The sequence below is a fragment of the Trichoderma harzianum genome (genome assembly GCF_003025095.1).
Source record: "Trichoderma harzianum CBS 226.95 unplaced genomic scaffold M431scaffold_16, whole genome shotgun sequence".
Lineage (NCBI taxonomy): Eukaryota > Fungi > Ascomycota > Sordariomycetes > Hypocreales > Hypocreaceae > Trichoderma > Trichoderma harzianum.
Window position 1 is genome coordinate 618,479 of NW_020209264.1, and position 18,999 is coordinate 637,477.

Sequence of the window (18,999 nt, forward strand, 5' to 3'; positions counted from 1 at the left end):
TACATCTACACTCAGATCATCCGACGTTGCCAGCGTCGCAGCACTACCATCGATCTATCAATCATGCGAGACCCCTTGCGTCCAGCTACGGCACCGGTCCCGAGACCTAAACGTGCAAAGGGTAGCATCTTGGGGTGGCATTGAAAAGCTTGAAGCTCAGGATATCCATCATGGACCGGAGTCTGTAAGTGTGCCCCCCATAGCAGCTTTGCGCATGTGACACACTCATCTCCGTTGTAAATACTTCTCTTTTTCGCCTTCACAAGCATCGTCGGACTCTCTCCGCTTTCCCCGCTCAATCGTAACGAGATTTCAACTTGGAAATCCCACCGTAGCTTCACATATAGGTAGTCTTGTCTAGTATTCACCGCGAAGTTCCGAAGTGCCAAGAGGGTGTGGAGGTTTGTTCGTTCTGCCAACCGGCGGGCTTGGTTAGTGTCACGATCCATGGCTCATGGGATCCCGGTTAAACATTAAATGAGAGATCTCCTGCAGTTCCACCGGGATTGGTAATGAAGTGGAATTTATCCGTTCATCGTTTTACATCCGCAGCCGCATGTGTGCTACACTCTCCAACCACATGCTCGCCACGAGACTATAGCCTACCTTACTCCCATATAGTGCTGCAGGTGTAAGTGGTAGGACCATGTGAACAACAGCATTAGTCTAACAACTTTGCCGTTTCCGAACCTTCAGCAGCTGCGGATCCGTCTATACAGTTGCCTACCTTCTTGTATAGGTCAAGATTGCGCATGAACTTTTTGAGAAAATCACTTTTCTTCGGCTCTGCCTCGGTCACATATGTACAATAGATGTGCTGAAGCCGCTGTGCTGCGATGTAACGCTGCAGCCTACTAACTACATGATACTAATCGCATCTATGTGGGTTCTCCGTTTTCGCTCTGCATGTTGGTCTCCGGAGGGGGCAAAAGTGATGAGATGCCAAGATGCATATCATCGGGTATCCAATTCTTCACTCGTACCGCCAGCAATGCTACAGAAGAACCTCGGCTGCTATTCAGACATTGGGGTTGGTGCCAGAGAAATGAAATGTGATGTAGCTTTCGACTGTTGGACCGGACATGTGTGTTTGAGCCACAATATCCACCTAACCTAGAGAACAAGAAATTCTGGTCGTCTTCACCTTGTTTCTGATGGGCATGCTGATCTTGGAGTTGCAAAAAAAGAAGGAAAGGGAGAAGGAAAGGAAAAGCCAGCTCGTGAATAGGTATTTAATAGTTGATATGCACGATGAAGTAAAAAGATGCATAGCGCGTGGCTGTGTAAATAAGCTTAATCACAATGAGGACGATGGCTGAATTGCAGGCTTGCTATTGAAGTTTAGAGGTACCGTGCTACGGCGGTTTGAAGTGTATCAAGATGATATTGAAGAGAAACCACAGATAATAAAAAAATAAAAAAGAAAGCAAGAAAGACAATGGATGAACCTAGTACAGGACATTATCACCATCCAATACAGCATTGATGGGAAAACGAAACCCCCATCTCAAGCTTTGTTGATTTCCGTATAGAGCCATCATATTGCTCCAAGGTGAGGATTGCACGTGACTCTCTCCTCTTCAATTGATTCAAAGCGCATGCTTGATTGTCTGCGGAAAGACAAAATGGATGGGTCAATTTCATAATACAATGCGCGATGCATAAAGTTGACCGCATGCACTACGGAGAGAGAGACAATGGATCGAAATGATACGCTGTGAGGCGACGAATTGCAACGCGTTAGCCAGAGTCCAGAGTCCCCGCCATGGAGTACATGCGATCCGCCCAGAGACACCGCAGAAACGGCCGTACCTGGATCTGTATCACTTGTGAGCCACCTGGCGGCCCCCTTGCGTCGCTGTCGTCAAAAGAAGAGCAAAAGAGAGAGGGCAAAAGTTGTGGAATTGGCAATCTAAACCTCCCATTGGCATCAGCATCAGCATCGGGCATTCCAATCACCGTCCCGCCCTTTGAAGCGCTGGCTTGGCCCTCTACCTGCTATAGGTTCAGGTACTCAACTAATTGGGCTGGACTGGACCAATGCTACCGACGGCCAAAGTATAGCAGCGCCCGCCATACGCTGTCCTGGTACTTGCATTGGATTGATCCTAGCCCGCCAACATTAACCCGTTCAAGGCCCCAACAATGGCAGCCGAAGCGCCAGAGCCTCAGATCTTCGCTAACCTGCACCAAGATCAAGCCACGCGCGACATGAGCTTTGCGGCTCCGCTCAACCTGGATCCTCTGGCCCAACAGCAGCAGCAGCAGAATCAGATCCAGATTCAGATTCAGATCCAGGCGCAAGCTCAAGCCCAGGCTCAAGCCCAGGCTCAGGCACGGCATCAACAGCAGCAACAGCAGCAACAGCAACAACAACAGCAACAACTCCAGCAGACTCTCCACCAGCAACAACTCCAGCAGCACTATCTCCAACAGCAATACCTCCAGCAACAGCATCAACAGCAACAGCAGCAACTCCAGCAGCAGGCCCTCTACCATCAGCAACAACAGCAGCAGCAGATGAACGGCATGAACGGCGCCAACATGGGCGCTGTCATGCCCGCGCCCACGCCGGCCGGCCACCAGGCCGAGCTCAACTACATCTACGGCATGGTCGAGGAGCTGAGTCGACAGCTGGCCGACAACAGGAGGGTCACCGAGGACATTGTCAGCGGGCTGGGCAGAGTGCGGAACAAGGCAAAGGCCCAAGGGCTGGCCAACGGCGACGTGATTTCCTCTGCCGCCGACGACATCAACGGTGCGTCTTTGCGTCTTTGAAATATCCCTCCATCTTTTGCTGGTTGCGATTTTGCTAACACATGTCCCCCCCTGGCAGCCCAGGAATCCAACCTCGACAGCATCATCTCCGAGCTCTCAGAATCCTTCGACAGGGCCAAGCACAGCCGCGACGCAAACGCCGCCCTCCTCACCCAGTACGCAAACGCCCTCTCCCTCATGCTCAAGCAGTTCCACGACTACAAGTCCAAGCACGTCGCCGACGTCGCCGCCTGGCACCGCTCCTACCGCGCGCAGCTCGACGAGGCCCGCCGCGAGAACAGCCGCCTGCGCGAGCAGATCTGGGAGATGCAGACGCACGCCGCCCGCGCCAACGAGTCGCTGCGCAAGTTCCGCCGCAAGTACGACGAGGACGAGGAGCGGTTTGCGAAGCGCGTCGATGATACCGCGCTGAGGCAGGAGGTGCGCTTTTGGAAGAGGATGGCTATGCCGGAGCTCGAGGACGACGATCCGTACTGGAGCGGGGATGACGACATTATTGACGAGGCGGAGAAGGAGAGGCTGAGGGAGCTGGAGCTGCGTGCGGCTCAGGAGCAGCATATGGTGGATAGCCAGGGCGAAGACAGCGACGAGCAGCACCACTTGTCGTCTATGGGCATGATGGGCGGCATTGCTATGCAGAGAGAGGAGTCTTCTGGACAGATTTTGCCTATACCGCCTCCAAGGCCGCTCAGCGCGGCGTCTAGTACGGGGTCAACCGGTAGATGACCCAGGGCAAATCAAGACGGACAAGAACGATAGTCATTTTTCCAAGAACGAAGCATGGATTGTTGAATGGAGCTTTCCTCATGTACCAAAATGAAACTTGGAGATAAGGGGGTTGGGGGATGAGAAACGAAAGGCCACCTAGCGATATCCTCATCACGATGCCACAAGTGATGGCTGGGCTGGGTTACGAAATGTAGATGCATGTAATGGCGCGATCAGTGTTTAGGTAGCCGACAATTACTATTATTAAAACCAAATGAAATATAACAAACATGACACAAAGATTTTTCAGTCCAATTTAGGGCAGCTCTAGGCCCTTGATCTTATTTGCATCATGTCCGTTCCAGTTATCCCGCTTTCCAAACCCTTTGTTATCCCTCAAAGCCTAATAATACATGCAAGAGAATAGTATATCGTCAAATATGACCAGGTATGACAGTCTAGTACCCGCTTTGCTCTCTTCTGCTGTCACTATCCTTATCCCCGTTCTCCTTGGAAGAAGAAGCAGCTGCTTCGCCCGCCTCCTTGATCCCCTGCTCATCGCCTCGCAGCTTTGCAAAATATGCCTTGATATCCTCCGCGCCCACAGCCTTGCCGCTCTCCGCAAACTGCTTGAAGAATGGCGTAAGCTGCTCCTTGAGGTGGTTGTACGCCATGACGCCCTCGATGGCTCTGACGCGATCCATGTTGCGCAGGGCGCTCTCGCCACGGTCAAGCAAGCTGCCGCTTCCGTGTGTCGAGCCTCCGTGTTCAGAAGCGCCATCGTCGGACAGAGGGGGTTCGTAGACTTCCTCCTCTTCGAGTAATTGGGGGTGGGCGTTTAGTTTACCGTAGCAGTCTGAGCAGTGACAGAGCTTTTCGCGGAAATCCTCCTTAAAGAAGAGAGAGAAGCGGCCCTTGGGAGCGGGTGGTAGATTGGGCAGCTTGCACGAGGTTGGGCCATCTGTCTTGGCGGCTTGTTCTGCGACCTGAACTGCTGGCTTGGCGTCATCTCCATCCTCTGCGGGTTGAGCTGTGCTGACTTCTGCAATAGTAGATTCGGCGACTGGCGCCTCGCTCTCGCTCTTAATGCGCTTCGCGTCTAATTGCTCTTCATCTCCGTCGTCTTCGGCCTTGCGCTTCTTGGACGCAGCTGTGCCCGTGCTATCGTTGGATGGCGACGACGCAGTGGCTTCGGGCTGCTCTAGAAATATGGCTGGTAGAAAGCCCGAGGTTCCTGCATATTGTTTGACCCACGGGTTTGCATCCAAACACTTGTAACAGAGGAAGCCTTCAAAATCATCTTCGCTTGGAAATCCGGGAGGCATCGGTGGTTCATCGTCTTCGTCTTCGACGGCAACATCGCCACTGGTTTCGACTGCGCCATTGTTTGACTGCCCCTCGTCCTTCTCGGTGATTGTCGCAAGGGCACCCCCGTTGGTATGATGCTCAGTCTCCCTTGGTACCGGCTTTGATTTGTCCTTGTTCATCTGTTCGTACCATTTGGGTCCCATACCCACCAGGCAACCAGGGTGATACCAGTCCTCTCCACAGCCTCCAGTCTCTTGAGTCCCCAGCCCAAGGCATTGGAACATGGTTCCCTTTTGCTGGAACGGGTCATAATCGCACTCGCAGCAGCAGAACCGATTTTTGAAATTGTGGTTGTACTTGTTATTGGCATCCGGCTCTTCGGAATGAACGTTGCCCTTGGTATTGGTCCCGCTATTGATACGCAGCGTGCATGGACTGGTAGACGGGATGCGCGTCGTTCCGCAATCGCAGGTAAAGTTTCTCTTCTGGAAGATTTCGACAAGAGTGTGCTCGCCATGGCATGAGACGGAGCACGCGTAGCACATGCCTGCAGGAGTCCAGCTGTCTCCAGCTTTGGCCGGCGCAGGGTTGCAGGTCAGACAGGCAAAGACATTCTGTCGTAGCGGTCCGAGGATCTTGGTGCATGTCTCGATGCTCTGGACAGTATCACCATCAGCTGCTTGTACACGGATGACGCTGATGGCAGGTAGAGGTGGGAGAGGTACGTACGTAAGGTAAGGCTTCGCGAGCATCGGCTTCGAGGATTTGCTGATCGCGGAGAAAGCTATCGAACATGTCTGTTAGTTGCGTCCAGCAGCAGAATCCAATCCAATCCCTAGTCGCGACCTACTCTGCGGCAGTTTGAGAGTCGTCGGAAGCCCGTGACTGTTGGGAGAAGCTGTTGCTGCGGCCGTTGACAGCTTTTGTCTCTGCAATGGACGGTGTGTCCATCACTGGAGGTGGAGGCGAATCGCCAGACATGGTCGCTGGCAATAAAAGAATTGATGGAATGAAATTAGCAGCAGCGGAAGATAAATGGATGATCAAGTTCAGTAGAAGCCAAGATACTAAGCAGGGCTCAAGGTAGCCTGGCTGAAGGCTGGAGATAAGGACGACAGCACTGTGTAGCTTGAAACTGAGACCTGTTTGATGGACATATTAAACTGGACGCGAAACTGGTGATAAAATACTGGACAGATGCTTATCTAATTTTGTCGCCTCATCTTGAGAACGAATTAAAACCACTTTACGCGTCGGTGCCAAACGGGCTTAGCGCACGTCCATTAACGCGTCTTCAGCGCGTCTAGCAGCACTGAGCTCTGGCCAATTGCTCCCTAATCCCGCCCCCACAAACCAAGAAGCTGCATCGCCAGATTTCCGTCCATCCTTGAATTTTCAGCTTCTTCAAGCACCACCAGCGGGAGCCCATTGATAGCCGCCACCATGAGGTACGTCGACTCTGTTCTCTACACAATGTCGTTCTTTTGTAGCTTCTTCTAACACTTTGACACAGCTCTCCCCTTCGTGATCATCCCGCATCCGCCAATGTCGGCTCTGCCCCGCGATCAGGCCGCAAGCGCTCACGCCCTGATGGTGACGATGTTTCCACGCCTGGTGGACTGAGCTCCAGCCCGTTGCCGTCGTCTCCTCCTGGGCCGTTTAATATTGCCCATGGAGTTGACGAGGACGAGGAGATCGAAGAGGAGGAAGAGATCCAGGACGACATTGACGATATTGACGAGATGGCCGACGACGACGTTGACTTGTTCCGTGAAGGCTTCGAGGCCGATTACAGAGACAGAGAGAATGACGTCTACGAAGGCGCGGGATTGGATGATGAGGGCGATTTTGATTCTATGGACTTGGGCGAGAGACGACGACTCGAGGCTCAGCTCAACCGACGAGACAGAGAAGTTGCCCGCCGGCAAAGGATTCCAGCTGCATATCTTCCCGGCGATGACGATGACGGTGACATTGACCTGACGGCACAGCCTCGCAGACGGAGACATCACTACGATGAAGATCCAGATGATGCCATGGATGCCGACATCATGGACGAGGAGCTCTCCCTAGAAGCCCTGGGCGATGTCAAGGCCTCCAATCTGACCGAGTGGGTGTCTCAGCCTCCAGTCCAGCGAACCATCAAGCGCGAGTTCAAGGCCTTCTTGACATCATACATTGATGCATCTGGATCCTCCGTCTATGGTAACCGCATTCGCACGCTCGGTGAGGTCAACGCAGAGTCGTTGGAGGTCTCGTATGAGCATCTAGCTGAAAGCAAGGCCATCCTTGCCTACTTCCTTGCCAATGCCCCTGCTGAGATGCTCAAGCTGTTTGACCAAGTGGCCATGGATGTTGTGCTCCTTCACTACCCCGATTACGAGCGAATTCACTCCGAAATCCATGTTCGCATCTTCGACCTACCCGTTCACTACACACTTCGACAGCTGCGTCAGTCACACCTCAACTGCCTTGTGCGTGTCAGCGGAGTTGTCACGCGCCGAAGTGGTGTTTTCCCCCAGCTCAAATATGTCAAATTCGACTGTGGTAAGTGCGGCGAGACCCTGGGTCCTTTCCAGCAAGAGTCCCATGTGGAGGTCAAGGTTACATTCTGTCAGAGCTGCCAGTCTCGCGGACCCTTCACCTTGAACTCGGAGAAGACCGTCTACCGAAACTACCAGAGACTTACTCTACAAGAGTCTCCTGGCACTGTTCCTGCCGGACGTCTTCCCCGCCACCGAGAAGTCATCCTGCTGTGGGATCTCATTGACAAGGCCAAGCCTGGTGAAGAGATTGAGGTTACGGGCATTTACCGAAACAACTACGATGCCCAGCTGAACAACCGCAACGGCTTCCCCGTTTTTGCAACCATTCTCGAGGCCAACAACGTTGTCAAGTCTCACGATCAACTTGCTGGGTTCCGCTTGACTGAAGAAGATGAGCAAGAGATTCGCAAGCTGGCTCGCGACCCCAACATTGTGGACCGAATCGTCAACTCCATCGCCCCCAGCATTTACGGACACACAGACATCAAGACTGCAGTTGCACTGTCTCTGTTTGGTGGTGTTGCCAAGACTGGTAGAGGAGCCCATCATGTTCGTGGTGACATCAACGTGCTTCTTCTCGGTGACCCAGGAACTGCCAAGTCGCAGGTCCTTAAATATGTCGAGAAAACAGCACACAGAGCCGTGTTTGCGACTGGTCAGGGTGCCAGTGCTGTCGGTCTGACGGCTAGTGTCCGTCGAGACCCCCTGACGAGCGAATGGACACTCGAGGGCGGTGCTCTTGTTTTGGCCGATAGGGGCACATGTCTAATTGACGAGTTTGACAAGATGAACGATCAAGACAGAACTTCAATTCACGAAGCCATGGAACAGCAAACCATTTCCATCTCCAAGGCTGGTATCGTGACGACTCTGCAAGCCCGCTGCGGTATCATTGCTGCAGCCAACCCGTTGGGAGGCCGTTACAACTCAATGATTCCCTTCTCCGCCAATGTGGAGCTGACAGAGCCCATCTTGTCGCGTTTCGACATTCTCTGTGTGGTGCGAGATTTGGTAGAGCCATCTGAGGACGAACGGCTGGCGAGGTTTATCGTTGGCTCCCACGGTCGAAGCCATCCCTTGTCACAGGCCCGCCCAGACGCAACTGCCACTACCCAGGACACCGCCATGGATACCCAGCAGACAAGTGCATCCAGAGGCCAGCGTGATGGGGAGATTTCTCAGGAACTTTTGCGTAAATACATCTTGTACGCTCGAGAACGCTGCAGCCCCAAGCTCTACCACATGGATGAGGACAAGGTAGCCCGTTTGTTTGCAGACATGCGAAGAGAGTCCCTTGCCACAGGCGCGTATCCAATTACTGTAAGTTTGGAGCCCATTTCCATCTGAGAGTCGTATATTTCTAGACTTTGCGATGTGATACTAATGTGAGATACTCTTAGGTCCGTCATCTTGAAGCCATTATTCGAATCAGCGAAGCGTTTTGCAGAATGCGTCTTTCTGAGTACTGCTCCGCGCAGGACATTGACCGTGCCATTGCGGTAACGGTGGAGAGTTTTGTTGGTAGCCAAAAGGTCAGCTGCAAGAAGGCCCTAGCCCGCGCCTTTGCAAAATACACGCTGGCTCGGCCAGGTGCCAAGAAAGGAGGGAATCGATCGCAGAGGCAGCCAGAAGCCGTGATGGCCTAATAGGTTTGACCAAGGATGTGAGGGAATTTGGCATGATAATGGGGATAAGGGGGATCTATGGATGTGTTTTGCTTTAAAAAGACGATGATTATGCCATGGGCTAGAATTGAGGGCGTTTGGAATTGACTCGAGTAGCATATGATTAAAACTAATGTAGTTGCAATTTTTATAATGCTGGCTTTTTACAATCTCGAGAGCACTCTATGGAAATGACTATACTAAGAAATGCTGGTAATAGTTAGACACCTTCTATTGTACATTGTTTCAAATGAAAACAAAAACACAGAGCAAAAGGCCGACTACATACATAGCCGCGGACCGAGGATATGTAAAGCCACCTTCAGAAGTTTGGGAAGTTTGGTTAACTGCTTCCGTTAACACGTCCTCGTTATATGCCCCTGTTGCGGCAAAAGATGCCAGTACATCATCTACGCTCGACTGAGCAACTGCGCCAGTATAACTCTTTGCGCGCCACTCGGCGTCTAATGGGTCAGCAAGCACCAGGTCCGACGCATTGTAGCCCAGTCCCTGAACGGCCGTGAGGTTGAAAGCGTCCATCATCGCATGATCTTCGTGGATGGCGTTGTGGCAGTGAAACATGTACACGCCAGAGAACGGGGCGAAGGAAACTGCTATTGTGACTGTTTCTTCTGGGCCGAGCACGGCGATGTCTTTGAGGGCTGCTTTCTCGTAGGGCTCAACGGTGTTGCGGCCGCCTGAGCGAGATATGAGCTGGAAATCGACCAGATGGACGTGAATCTACCAACAAATGTCAGTATATTAGCACATGATGTTGGATAGAGAACATACCGGATGGCTCCAATATGGATTATGATTCTCCAGAACCCAAACCTCCGAGGCTCCTGATTGAGGCGCTGCAAGAACTCTGTTCTTGACATCGGTAAACGGCACACCGTTAATCACCCACTCGCCATCCCTATTCGTTATTAGCGGTGACTAACTTTATAGAGGATATAGACTCACGATTTGTCAAACTTGAATGTCCGGTGAACAAGGTTGCCAGTGGGTGGAGAGGCTATTGAGATTAAAGATGACGGAGGCGAATTGTTGTTTGCGTTGGAAGAAACTGTTGATCCCACATTGAATTGCATGACGAGATTAGTCTCTGAAAAGTCTTGAGAGTCAAAAACATTTCGTTGGTTCATAAGAGTCAAATTGCGGTTCTCGAAACCAGAAAAATCGACAATCACTTCCCATCTCTCTGCCATGGCGGTAGTCAACTCAGTGGTCGTTACCGTGGTACTCAGAAATCCAGAGTCTGATGCGACGACTTGGAGGGGCAATGTGACATTGCTTCCGCTGCTTCTATCCACTATGCTGAGGATAAAAGTTCGACTAAGAGCTGAGTTTAAAAATCGAAATCGGTATTTTCGGGGCTCGACTGATAGGAATGGCCAAGGTTGTCCGTTTACTTCGATGATATCACCGTAGACGCTGCTGGTTTCTTGAGCTACCGAAGTAAGATTACCGGTGGAAGTGTATTGCTTCGAGTTGAGAGCGAGTAGAATGTCATATTTGCCTTGAGGTAAGCCAAGTCGGGCCTCTACCTCGGCATCTTCGATGATGTAGAAGCCCGCTAGACCACTGAACAAGTTGACAGAGGTGATCATGTTTGCGTGGTCTTCATTTTGTTAGAACTAGATAGACGGATTGGGCGAAGAGGGTATGTATGCACCGTGGTACCAAAGAGTTCTGGCGGTATTCGAGTTCGGAAAGTAGTAGTCCTTGTACTCGCCTGGCTGGATTAAATCCTCGGCCCAGCCGTCCCAGACTGCGCGAGAGTTTGATCCATGGAGATGTAGTACAGATGGCTGATCTATCGAGGCCAATTGTCAGATCCGGCTCAGCGTAACTCGAGGAGTGTCAGGTTACCATTGTGATTTACAACGCGTACCACGCTTTGTACGCCGCGTTGTACTCTAAAGATTGGCCCTGGGGATATTCCGTTGTATCCTACAAGGCTAGTCTTGGCGAGGTTTGGGTATATCTGGGTCTGAAACGATGTGATGTTGAGTTGGTAAAAGTCAATGGTTACGTTTGTATTGCTATCGTTGTACGAGCTATTCAAGATGATTAGTTTGATTAAATCCTAGGAGTGAACAGAATATGCATGGACAAAACGCACCGAAGTGGCTGAATAACTGGAGGTATAGGGACAGGAAATTGGAAACGGTAGTTGTAGGGTGGTGACACAGATGATTTGTCCGAATGGTCGTCATCTGACGATGATCCATGTTTCGATCCCGCATTTGCGAAGGGAGCGGAAAAAAGTTGGAAGAAAAGAGTGAAAATCAAGAGCTTGTTAGTCATTTTGAAGGTGTCTAGAGAATTGTCGATCACTACATAGTCAGGAACGGCGACATGGCCATAAGTTAAATACACGGAAATTTAAGCAATTATACTATAATTTAAGCAACATAGGCTAATTTTAGAGTACAATCAACTTTTTTTTGATACAATAGATGTATAGGAAAAAAATAGCCACTGAGTATGGCGCGGCGACTGCGTAAGCTGCCGGTCCTAGACGGGTGTGGGACTCGGCCGAGTACATGGGCAGAACAGAAATCGCAATTGTCAACACGGCCGGAATCAGGCATATAAATAAAAAGTGAATTTTTTATTTGAGGCACCTAGTGTGTTTCATGCATACGATATGGCAAACGGTAGTTTAAAATTATTGCTCAAACGTTGTTGCAATTACAGTCATATCGGTTCTTACTACGGGGCACCAGTATGTAAAATCTGTTCTATATATATACAATATTTGATCCATCAGTGAGGACTAACGTGTAATCCTTGTGTTGCATACTTTATTATAGCAAGTAATTGTGGTATTGAGGCTGCATAATATTGTCTAGACTCTATTGCTACTTCCTCTTAGTAGCCGATCCAATATTCATCCTGATGTTGTTACCAAATCTACATGTCTTCATCTCCATCCATATGTTGTCCAGTGAGCTGCTTTTAACAGCGTGAATAGTGCCAACCCCTGCCTTAAGCCGACAGAATGGGTGACTAGAGGCTCGGATTAGCAACCTATTGTACCAATACACTTTGCCAATCGCTACTTACTATGTCAGGCTCAAACTCCGTCTCAACGTTTAGCCAGTTCACGGCCAAGGCGACTGTGAATAGCATGCAGTGTGGAGGGAATAGCCAGCCTGTCGCTAGTTGATAACCCACAATCGGAAGGGGCAGATTTTCGCATTTGTAGTGAAGAAGGACAAATCCACACACTGCGAATAAGAGCGATACCAAGTAGTATTTTAGAGCCATTTTGGACCACGGTATGCCGAACTGCCTGCTAGTATATTAGAAGTGCCGTTGCGTAATAGCTGATGGGATAACTATCTTTGTCGAATTGGAAATATCCAGTACAATTGAGTCGTTAAAAAGTATATATATATTTAGTATATGGTAACTGGCATGGAAGGTATTATCGTAGACGCGGAAGAAAGCTCAGAGCATCGTCGTAATCTGCCTCGTCGTAACCTGTACATTCGTAATCCGCTAGATCGCTAGGCTGTAAGAACATACCGTAAGAAATCGGTTATTAACAGGTTGTATACTCGGCCGACAGCATCAGGGCGGCGCAGTTAAAATCCGTCGTACGTTTACAGACAAAAATACAATGATTCCCCGTTTATTCATCATGCTTTCAATACTACCTTGTTTGAACAGCCGCCTTGGCAAGGCAGATTCCACACCGTCTATTACATTGTTTATGAACCGAAAACACAAAGAAAACATCCAACGCTTCAAGATAACATAACAAACATACCACGCTCGTCAAGCTATCGAAACTAAATTTTAAGCCGGTGACAAGCTGCCAACGAAGAAGCCAGCGGATCAATTCTCGAGAAAACCTATATCTGGCAAAAGTTTCAGAACTGAAACTAACAGAAAATGTCCTATTTTAAAACAGAGAGAGTAATGTATTTCCTTCTCCCAAATTACCACACACGCTTGCAATGTACTCAAGATTATTCGACGCGGTGGAATCGTGAGGCCTGTTAAGAGAGGTGCCTCACGGCGGAGAAGGTGCAGACACACAGTCAGCATCGCCGAAAGAATGTCTAGTTTGAAGAGACGACCCAGGAGATTTGTGTTGTCCGGCCGGTTTTGCTCTTCAAGATCTCGGTGGTGCACCAGAATTGCCAGGCTGCATTCCAGAGAAACCCAGTACGAAACTTGGTACTCCAACGGGGCGGCGGGATGCAATGCGTGAGAACGGTGTAGTACGAGGAGAATACGACGGAAAAACATATCCAACGCCATGTAGAGCCTCGGCTTGCCGTGTATGCTACCCAATAAGGCGTCCATGAGTTGGCGCACGTGGTCATTATGCTTCACCACTTCATTGTATAATGGCTTCTCACTATCACTAGTGATTCTGGAGATTATATGGCATATTGACGGGTAGACCCTAATTAACATTACCCATGGGTCATTTGTCTGGAAAGTGGACGGTGGTGAATGTTTGGTGAACATATCGGCTGATACAAGCAATGGCTTTCCCGTAATCGTGGCGACTTGTACGCAAAAGTATACGATGATGGACCACAGCGTCTGGCTAGACTGCCAGGCACGAATGCCCTCGCGCGACTGATCCAGTGGCGCTCGCTGTTTGTGCAAGTCCATTCCAACGGCGGCACGCGTGACAATACCCAGCAACGTCCAGCACGAGTCGAATGTACGACATGTCGTACTAACAGTTTGCTTAGCGAGAACCATGAGGCAGAGAGTCCTTATGGCTATTATGTCTGGTTGGACCATGAAAGGCGTCTTGCTCAGACAAGCCTCTGCTGCCATGCAGAGTTCGATTGTTGCATGCTGATCTCTCGTCACGGCAAAACATCCCAGTGCTAATACCATCAAGAAGCTGGCTAGCCAGGCCATATCTGCCGCTTTGGGGTCATTCCAAAATGCCTCGACCAGAGGTAGAAATGCAGAAGTGTCAATAATGGGATGACTTGTCTGGTAGAGGACCAAGTAGCCATCTACGTAGGATTGGTAATTCTCTCTATGGCGTTGGAGGAGTTCTTGGACAGCGTCCATGGATGCAAATTTGGCAGCTGCAGGGCTGTTGAAGGGAAAGTTCTCGGGCATTATAGAATCATCCGGAACTCCCGTCTTTTGCTGGCGAATAAAGTCGGGGATCAGATCGCAAACCTGAAGGCCATTATGCCCAGCTTGCAGCTTTAGCTGTAATAGCATTTAGTTAGTTTAGTCCAAATTAACCACTCTACGCTCCGAATACATGTACCTACCGTGGATAAAACTTCAGTCCAGTGGGTGGCGCTCCGACTCTGAGAATGCCATGCCTCGATAACGCTGTCTGGGTCTTTTGCAACTTGTTGTGGACTGGCGTTTGACGGGCCGGTCCTTTCTGCCCTGTGGTGATATGCGCAAGACTTGCCCCAGCCAGACATGCGGCATCGTGAGCAGGGTAATTCCTTGTCACACTTGACCTTGAGTCGATGGCATCGTATACAAGAGAGCTGGGCTCGTTGCCTGTTTTTTACAAGGCCAGGTTGCTTGTCGCTGTTGCTTTCCAGGCTCACATGGTGTTCAGGATGTGAGACTGAAGGCCGTGAGAGCTCTGCCTCAGACTGTGGAAGTGTATCGATTATCGAAACGGAGGACCCAGAGTCAGACCCATTCGTAGGTGAACGAGCACCAAGTGAACAGGTGACATTCGCTCTGGTACATCGCTGACATGAAGGTTTCGATTGGTTGCATTGAAGCTTGAGTAGCCGGCAGCGACGGCAGGTACGGATCTCCCTCTTAACTCTTCTGACGGGCATGCTGCAGTTTCGGTGACAACGGATGTGAAGGTGATGACACAAATAGGTTTGGAGATATATTGCGTCCCCTGGTCGAAAGTGATTGAAGAGAGAATAAGCTTAAGTGAAATGTAAGGGCAAATCTACCGTACTGCAACAATCTCCTATATCTCATAACCCAAGGTCTAGCGCTTAGTATTGAGGTTCGGCTGAGACAGCGCCCGCTTACAACCGATGACTTACGACGCTGGTCCCATTGTATTTTCCCGCCAATAACAAGTCAAAAGACTTTACTGCTAATGGTAGTTTAACTGCTCTATGGACCAAAAAGAATAAATTATAAGCATAGTGAACTATAATGCAACTTCCAAACCTATTGCTGCTAGGAATAACAGTTGAGTATCTAGCTATTTACTAGCGGGAGAAAGTTTTGACTTGCACGTGTTTTTCAAGAAGTGACGGGCAGCGAGATGAGTTTACATGTACATGAAATAATATACGACTGTTCTATCGGATGTTTTAACAATGTCAGAAGTTTCTCTAGTAAATGAATCATCCTCATCTACACCTTTACCATAAACTTGGGACCAGCTTTGGCAATCCTTGCCGCCAAAGCCATCAGTGCCCCAAGAAGAATGCACGAAGCTGCAAACATTTGCGCCCCTAGATAGCTTCCCCCTTGTCTCTCTATTATAGCGCCACAGATCGCAGGGCCTGTGAGAGTTGAGAAACTCACAAACCCAAGAATCATTCCGACACGTGTGCCGGTTTTGCTGGGATCGGGAGTCATGGTTGTGGCGACAGCTGGGAAGAGCGCCTGCAATGCTGCAGCAATCAGCCCATATACAATGGCAAAGGCATACAGTCCAACGGCCGACGATACTGCCGCCCAGCAAAATACGAGCAAGCTGGCAGCGAAGCTCGTTGGAATTAACATATTGAGCATTCCGACCCATTTATCGGCCACAATTGTCGGCAAAGTGCGCCCGACGATGCCAACACCGTTGAGAACCATGAGTAAGTTGATTGGTTCCTTGATCCCGATCTTGTCTCGAGCGTAGGTTCCGAGGTAGAAGAATGCGAAATAGAGACCCCAAAAGTTTAGAAACATGCTCAGAGAGAAGAATAGGAATGGCACGTCGCTGAAGGCAGTTTTGTCGGTCCACCCTCCCGTTTTCCGGGGTGGGAGACGAGGCTTGAACCAGATCAAGCATGGGATATAAGTCGCGAGCATGATGAAGCCCATAATTCTTAGAGTCCAAGGAAACCCAAAGTTGTCGTGGAAAATGAGCTGGTTAATCAGGACAGGGTACACGAGCCCACCCACAGCGGCGCCAGCAGCAGAAAGGCCGACGGCAAAGGCTCGATATTTCTTAAAGTACTGGGAGAGAACGGCTATGGCTGGGCAAAAGGTCAAGCCGTTGCCGATACCGAGGCAAACAGACTGCGCTAGAAATATCTGCCAGTAAGCCGTGCAAAGCGATGTCATGAAGATGCCCAAGAGCTGGAGAAACACCCCGCACGCGAATGTGATTCGGAAATGGCCAGCGTCGGTCAGACGCCCTGAGAAAGCACCAATGGAAAAGAGGAAGAAGACTTGGACACTGCCGATCCAAGAGATGGAAGACTGAGATTTGCCGAGAGTCTGGGTGTAGTATTCTTGAAAGACGCCATAGCCGTTTGCTACGCCCCAGGTGTTGAAGAAGATGATGTGCATGAGCAGGACATGCATCCACGCGGTGAAGCCGCCATCGGGAGGATCACTGGGCTTATCTTCGAGCTCTTGGCTACCCAGAACTGTCTCATCTGTATCGCATGAAACGTTCCCATCGGGCCCTTCTACTTCTTTTTCGAACCCCATGATTCAATATGACTGAGCCTTGTGGTTGTGCTCTTGTCAACCGCTGTGTATATGATTCCTTGTAAGTTGTGCTAATATAGATGACTTGGTGTAGGCATACTGTAAGCGTACATGTATAAAGCTAAGCCAAGTTTCTTTCTAATCCGAAAGGCAACAAACAGAATGAATCCAAGTTTTTAATCACATTTTAAAGCAATCAAAAGTTTCTTTCATACTGCCTTGTTATCAACTGCCCAAAGCTGATCTCCGCCCCCGATGATATCCTCTACCCGCTTTATGCGTGATACCCGTTAGCTACCGTTATTCCCGCCAGCGCTATATCTCATTTTGGTAAAAGTCCCCGTAAGTCAGCCCGGATCTCGCAAAAGTAACTTCATTCAGTGTCTCTTGGCCAACCCATCAAGCTGTTGATTACACCTAGGAAAAAAACAATTTATTAAAACATTTACCTTACATAATTCTCTTGACAGTTGATTCTTTGCTCGGTTGAAGCTGTATATCGTGGCGTCATGACTCGACTGGAAGGGCGCAAGCGATCAAAGCTCGCATGCCAGACGTGTCGCGAGCTCAAACGGAGGTGTGACGGCGCTCATCCGTGTGGGACATGCGTTCGGTTCGAGTATCATTGCAATTACCAAGTGGCCAGGAGAAGAAGAGAGCCGGATCGCAACCCGGGCCCGACCGGGGATTCGGCACCGGCGCCGACACAAGCATCAGCGCTGCCGAGTTTGAAGTCTTCCCTTGACGATGTCGCATCATCGACGGCGAGTTCGCATGCCCAGGCTCGCTCAGTGGAGGCGAATTCATGTCCCGCATTTGTCAGGAGCATGGCTCTGCGGCTGGATCCCAAAAGAAACCCCCGGATGCACAGCTTTGCCTGGAACGCCTTTCTTGGATCACGGCGGACTTCACATACTCCGGCCGTGGAATCAATCACGGACGTGGTATCCCAAAAGAGGCTACAAGAACTAGCAGTCGTATATCTTCTAAAAGTTGACCCGGTTTATGGATTCATCGATCGCGAGCAAGTCCTTCAGCATATCCAGCAAAGATGGGCCGCCCGCAATGCTACTCATGCGCAAGATGCTGTGCTGTGTGGTATCGCTGCCCTGGGATGCTTGTTCTCGCAGGTCAATGCTGACACGGCCGAGGTCGCCTTGGTAGAGTTGGCAAGAGTCTTGCTAGAGAAGACCTTGTCAACTGCCCCGTCCGTTGATATCATTACGGCATGGCTGCTCCGCGTTATCTATCTCAGGATTGCGGACACACATTACGCTGCTTGGATGGCAAGCTGTACGGTGATGCACATGATAGATGCTGCTGGTCTCAATATGGAAGCCCCGGAGGAAGCTATAGATCCAGCCCCTCACCAAGATATCAGCCTAGAGCTAAGGAAGAGGATAGTGTCTATTGCTCAGCATCTCAACATATGGATGTCGTTTGACATGGGGCTCACCCGCGTTGCTCTACCTGATACAATCACGACAGTCCCTTTGGTGCGAGAGGGAGACTTTACCAGCGAGCTCATAGAATTGCTTCCATTCTCAATAGAGCTCGACCCGCAACGAAAACCCACGGCATTTGAGTTGGAATATGCGCTTCAAGTAGTGCTCGGCCGCATGCATTCTAGCCCGCCGTCGGTTCTTGCTCAGTGCAACTTGGCGCTCTGTCTTTGTCGCAGACTGCGGTCGATGGACGTTGCACTGACAGATTCTGTGCTCCAGCAGGTGCTCACGCTGACATCAAACGGGATTCGGGCTGTCCAAGCAATATTAACCGCTCGCTCTCCTTGGCATCAGATGACCTATGTGCCTTTTCAGATTGTGTGTGTGTTGCTTGCTATAGATACGGTTTCGTCAATCTCCCAGTTAAGAGACGCAATGCAATGCCTTCAAGATGTATGCGCAGTCTACAACACGGAAGCAACGCAGGAGGCGTTGAGGACGGCCCGCTCGCTCGTCTTACTACACCAAAGAGGCAAAGAGATGTTTGCTTCGGCTCTGAGTGAGATATTGAAGAGCCGCCCAATGAGCCCCGTTGGGGATGTCACAGACAACTGCGCTGTATTGGATGATACAGCTGGCATGAATAATTTTTCGGACCAATTTTTTGGTCTTCAGTATAACGACATGGATCAACTTTTGAGCGCCGACTTCTTCTGGAATATTACCAACAATAGATTTTAATATGCCTAGCAGATTTGTGTTTGGCATACCAGGCTTGTATTCACTCGTGGTCTGTATAACATGTCTCTAATTCTAATCTTAATTCTAATCCCTGCAACTATGCTATCAGCACTCAATGTTTTTGCCTAGAGAGAAGTGTTGTTTAATTTATAAATTTCA

The 18,999-nt window shown here is 50.0% G+C and overlaps 8 protein-coding genes across 8 annotated transcripts; 3 read left to right on the forward strand and 5 right to left on the reverse strand.

Moving 5' to 3' along the window:
• Positions 1-2,520: 2,520 nt before the first annotated feature.
• On the forward strand, positions 2,521-3,504 carry M431DRAFT_96910 (hypothetical protein; the record flags this gene model as incomplete). Its single annotated transcript, XM_024924882.1, has 2 exons — positions 2,521-2,758; positions 2,837-3,504. The coding sequence occupies 2 exons, from the start codon at positions 2,521-2,523 to the stop codon at positions 3,502-3,504; spliced, it is 906 nt and encodes a 301-aa protein (XP_024769605.1).
• A 440-nt stretch (positions 3,505-3,944) lies between these two features.
• M431DRAFT_499940 (hypothetical protein) lies at positions 3,945-5,745 on the reverse strand (the record flags this gene model as incomplete). The annotated part of the gene is made up of 3 exons (XM_024917860.1): positions 3,945-5,450; positions 5,524-5,578; positions 5,645-5,745. 3 exons carry the CDS (start codon positions 5,743-5,745, stop codon positions 3,945-3,947), a joined length of 1,662 nt encoding a protein of 553 aa, XP_024769606.1.
• A 791-nt stretch (positions 5,746-6,536) lies between these two features.
• M431DRAFT_96834 (hypothetical protein) lies at positions 6,537-8,986 on the forward strand (the record flags this gene model as incomplete). The annotated part of the gene is made up of 2 exons (XM_024924874.1): positions 6,537-8,660; positions 8,741-8,986. 2 exons carry the CDS (start codon positions 6,537-6,539, stop codon positions 8,984-8,986), a joined length of 2,370 nt encoding a protein of 789 aa, XP_024769607.1.
• Positions 8,987-9,250: 264 nt separating this feature from the next.
• On the reverse strand, positions 9,251-11,078 carry M431DRAFT_96727 (hypothetical protein; the record flags this gene model as incomplete). The annotated part of the gene is made up of 5 exons (XM_024924853.1): positions 9,251-9,745; positions 9,797-9,923; positions 9,971-10,628; positions 10,683-10,823; positions 10,880-11,078. Coding segments are annotated over 5 exons (1,620 nt in total), but the record flags the coding sequence as incomplete, so codon positions are not given.
• A 757-nt stretch (positions 11,079-11,835) lies between these two features.
• On the reverse strand, positions 11,836-12,336 carry M431DRAFT_269462 (hypothetical protein). Its single transcript, XM_024913941.1, has 2 exons — positions 12,080-12,336; positions 11,836-12,022 (listed from the first exon to the last, which is right to left on the reverse strand). The coding sequence occupies exons 1-2, from the start codon at positions 12,281-12,283 to the stop codon at positions 12,002-12,004; spliced, it is 225 nt and encodes a 74-aa protein (XP_024769609.1). The 5' UTR covers positions 12,284-12,336; the 3' UTR covers positions 11,836-12,001.
• A 520-nt stretch (positions 12,337-12,856) lies between these two features.
• On the reverse strand, positions 12,857-14,814 carry M431DRAFT_499943 (hypothetical protein; the record flags this gene model as incomplete). The annotated part of the gene is made up of 3 exons (XM_024917861.1): positions 12,857-14,212; positions 14,278-14,544; positions 14,572-14,814. The coding sequence occupies 3 exons, from the start codon at positions 14,812-14,814 to the stop codon at positions 12,857-12,859; spliced, it is 1,866 nt and encodes a 621-aa protein (XP_024769610.1).
• A 477-nt stretch (positions 14,815-15,291) lies between these two features.
• Positions 15,292-16,756, reverse strand: M431DRAFT_512692 (hypothetical protein). Its single transcript, XM_024919887.1, has one exon. It carries the CDS (start codon positions 16,652-16,654, stop codon positions 15,356-15,358), a length of 1,299 nt encoding a protein of 432 aa, XP_024769611.1. The 5' UTR covers positions 16,655-16,756; the 3' UTR covers positions 15,292-15,355.
• A 378-nt stretch (positions 16,757-17,134) lies between these two features.
• Positions 17,135-18,889, forward strand: M431DRAFT_512693 (hypothetical protein). The gene has a single exon (XM_024919888.1). It carries the CDS (start codon positions 17,164-17,166, stop codon positions 18,838-18,840), a length of 1,677 nt encoding a protein of 558 aa, XP_024769612.1. The 5' UTR covers positions 17,135-17,163; the 3' UTR covers positions 18,841-18,889.
• The last annotated feature ends 110 nt before the right edge of the window (positions 18,890-18,999 follow it).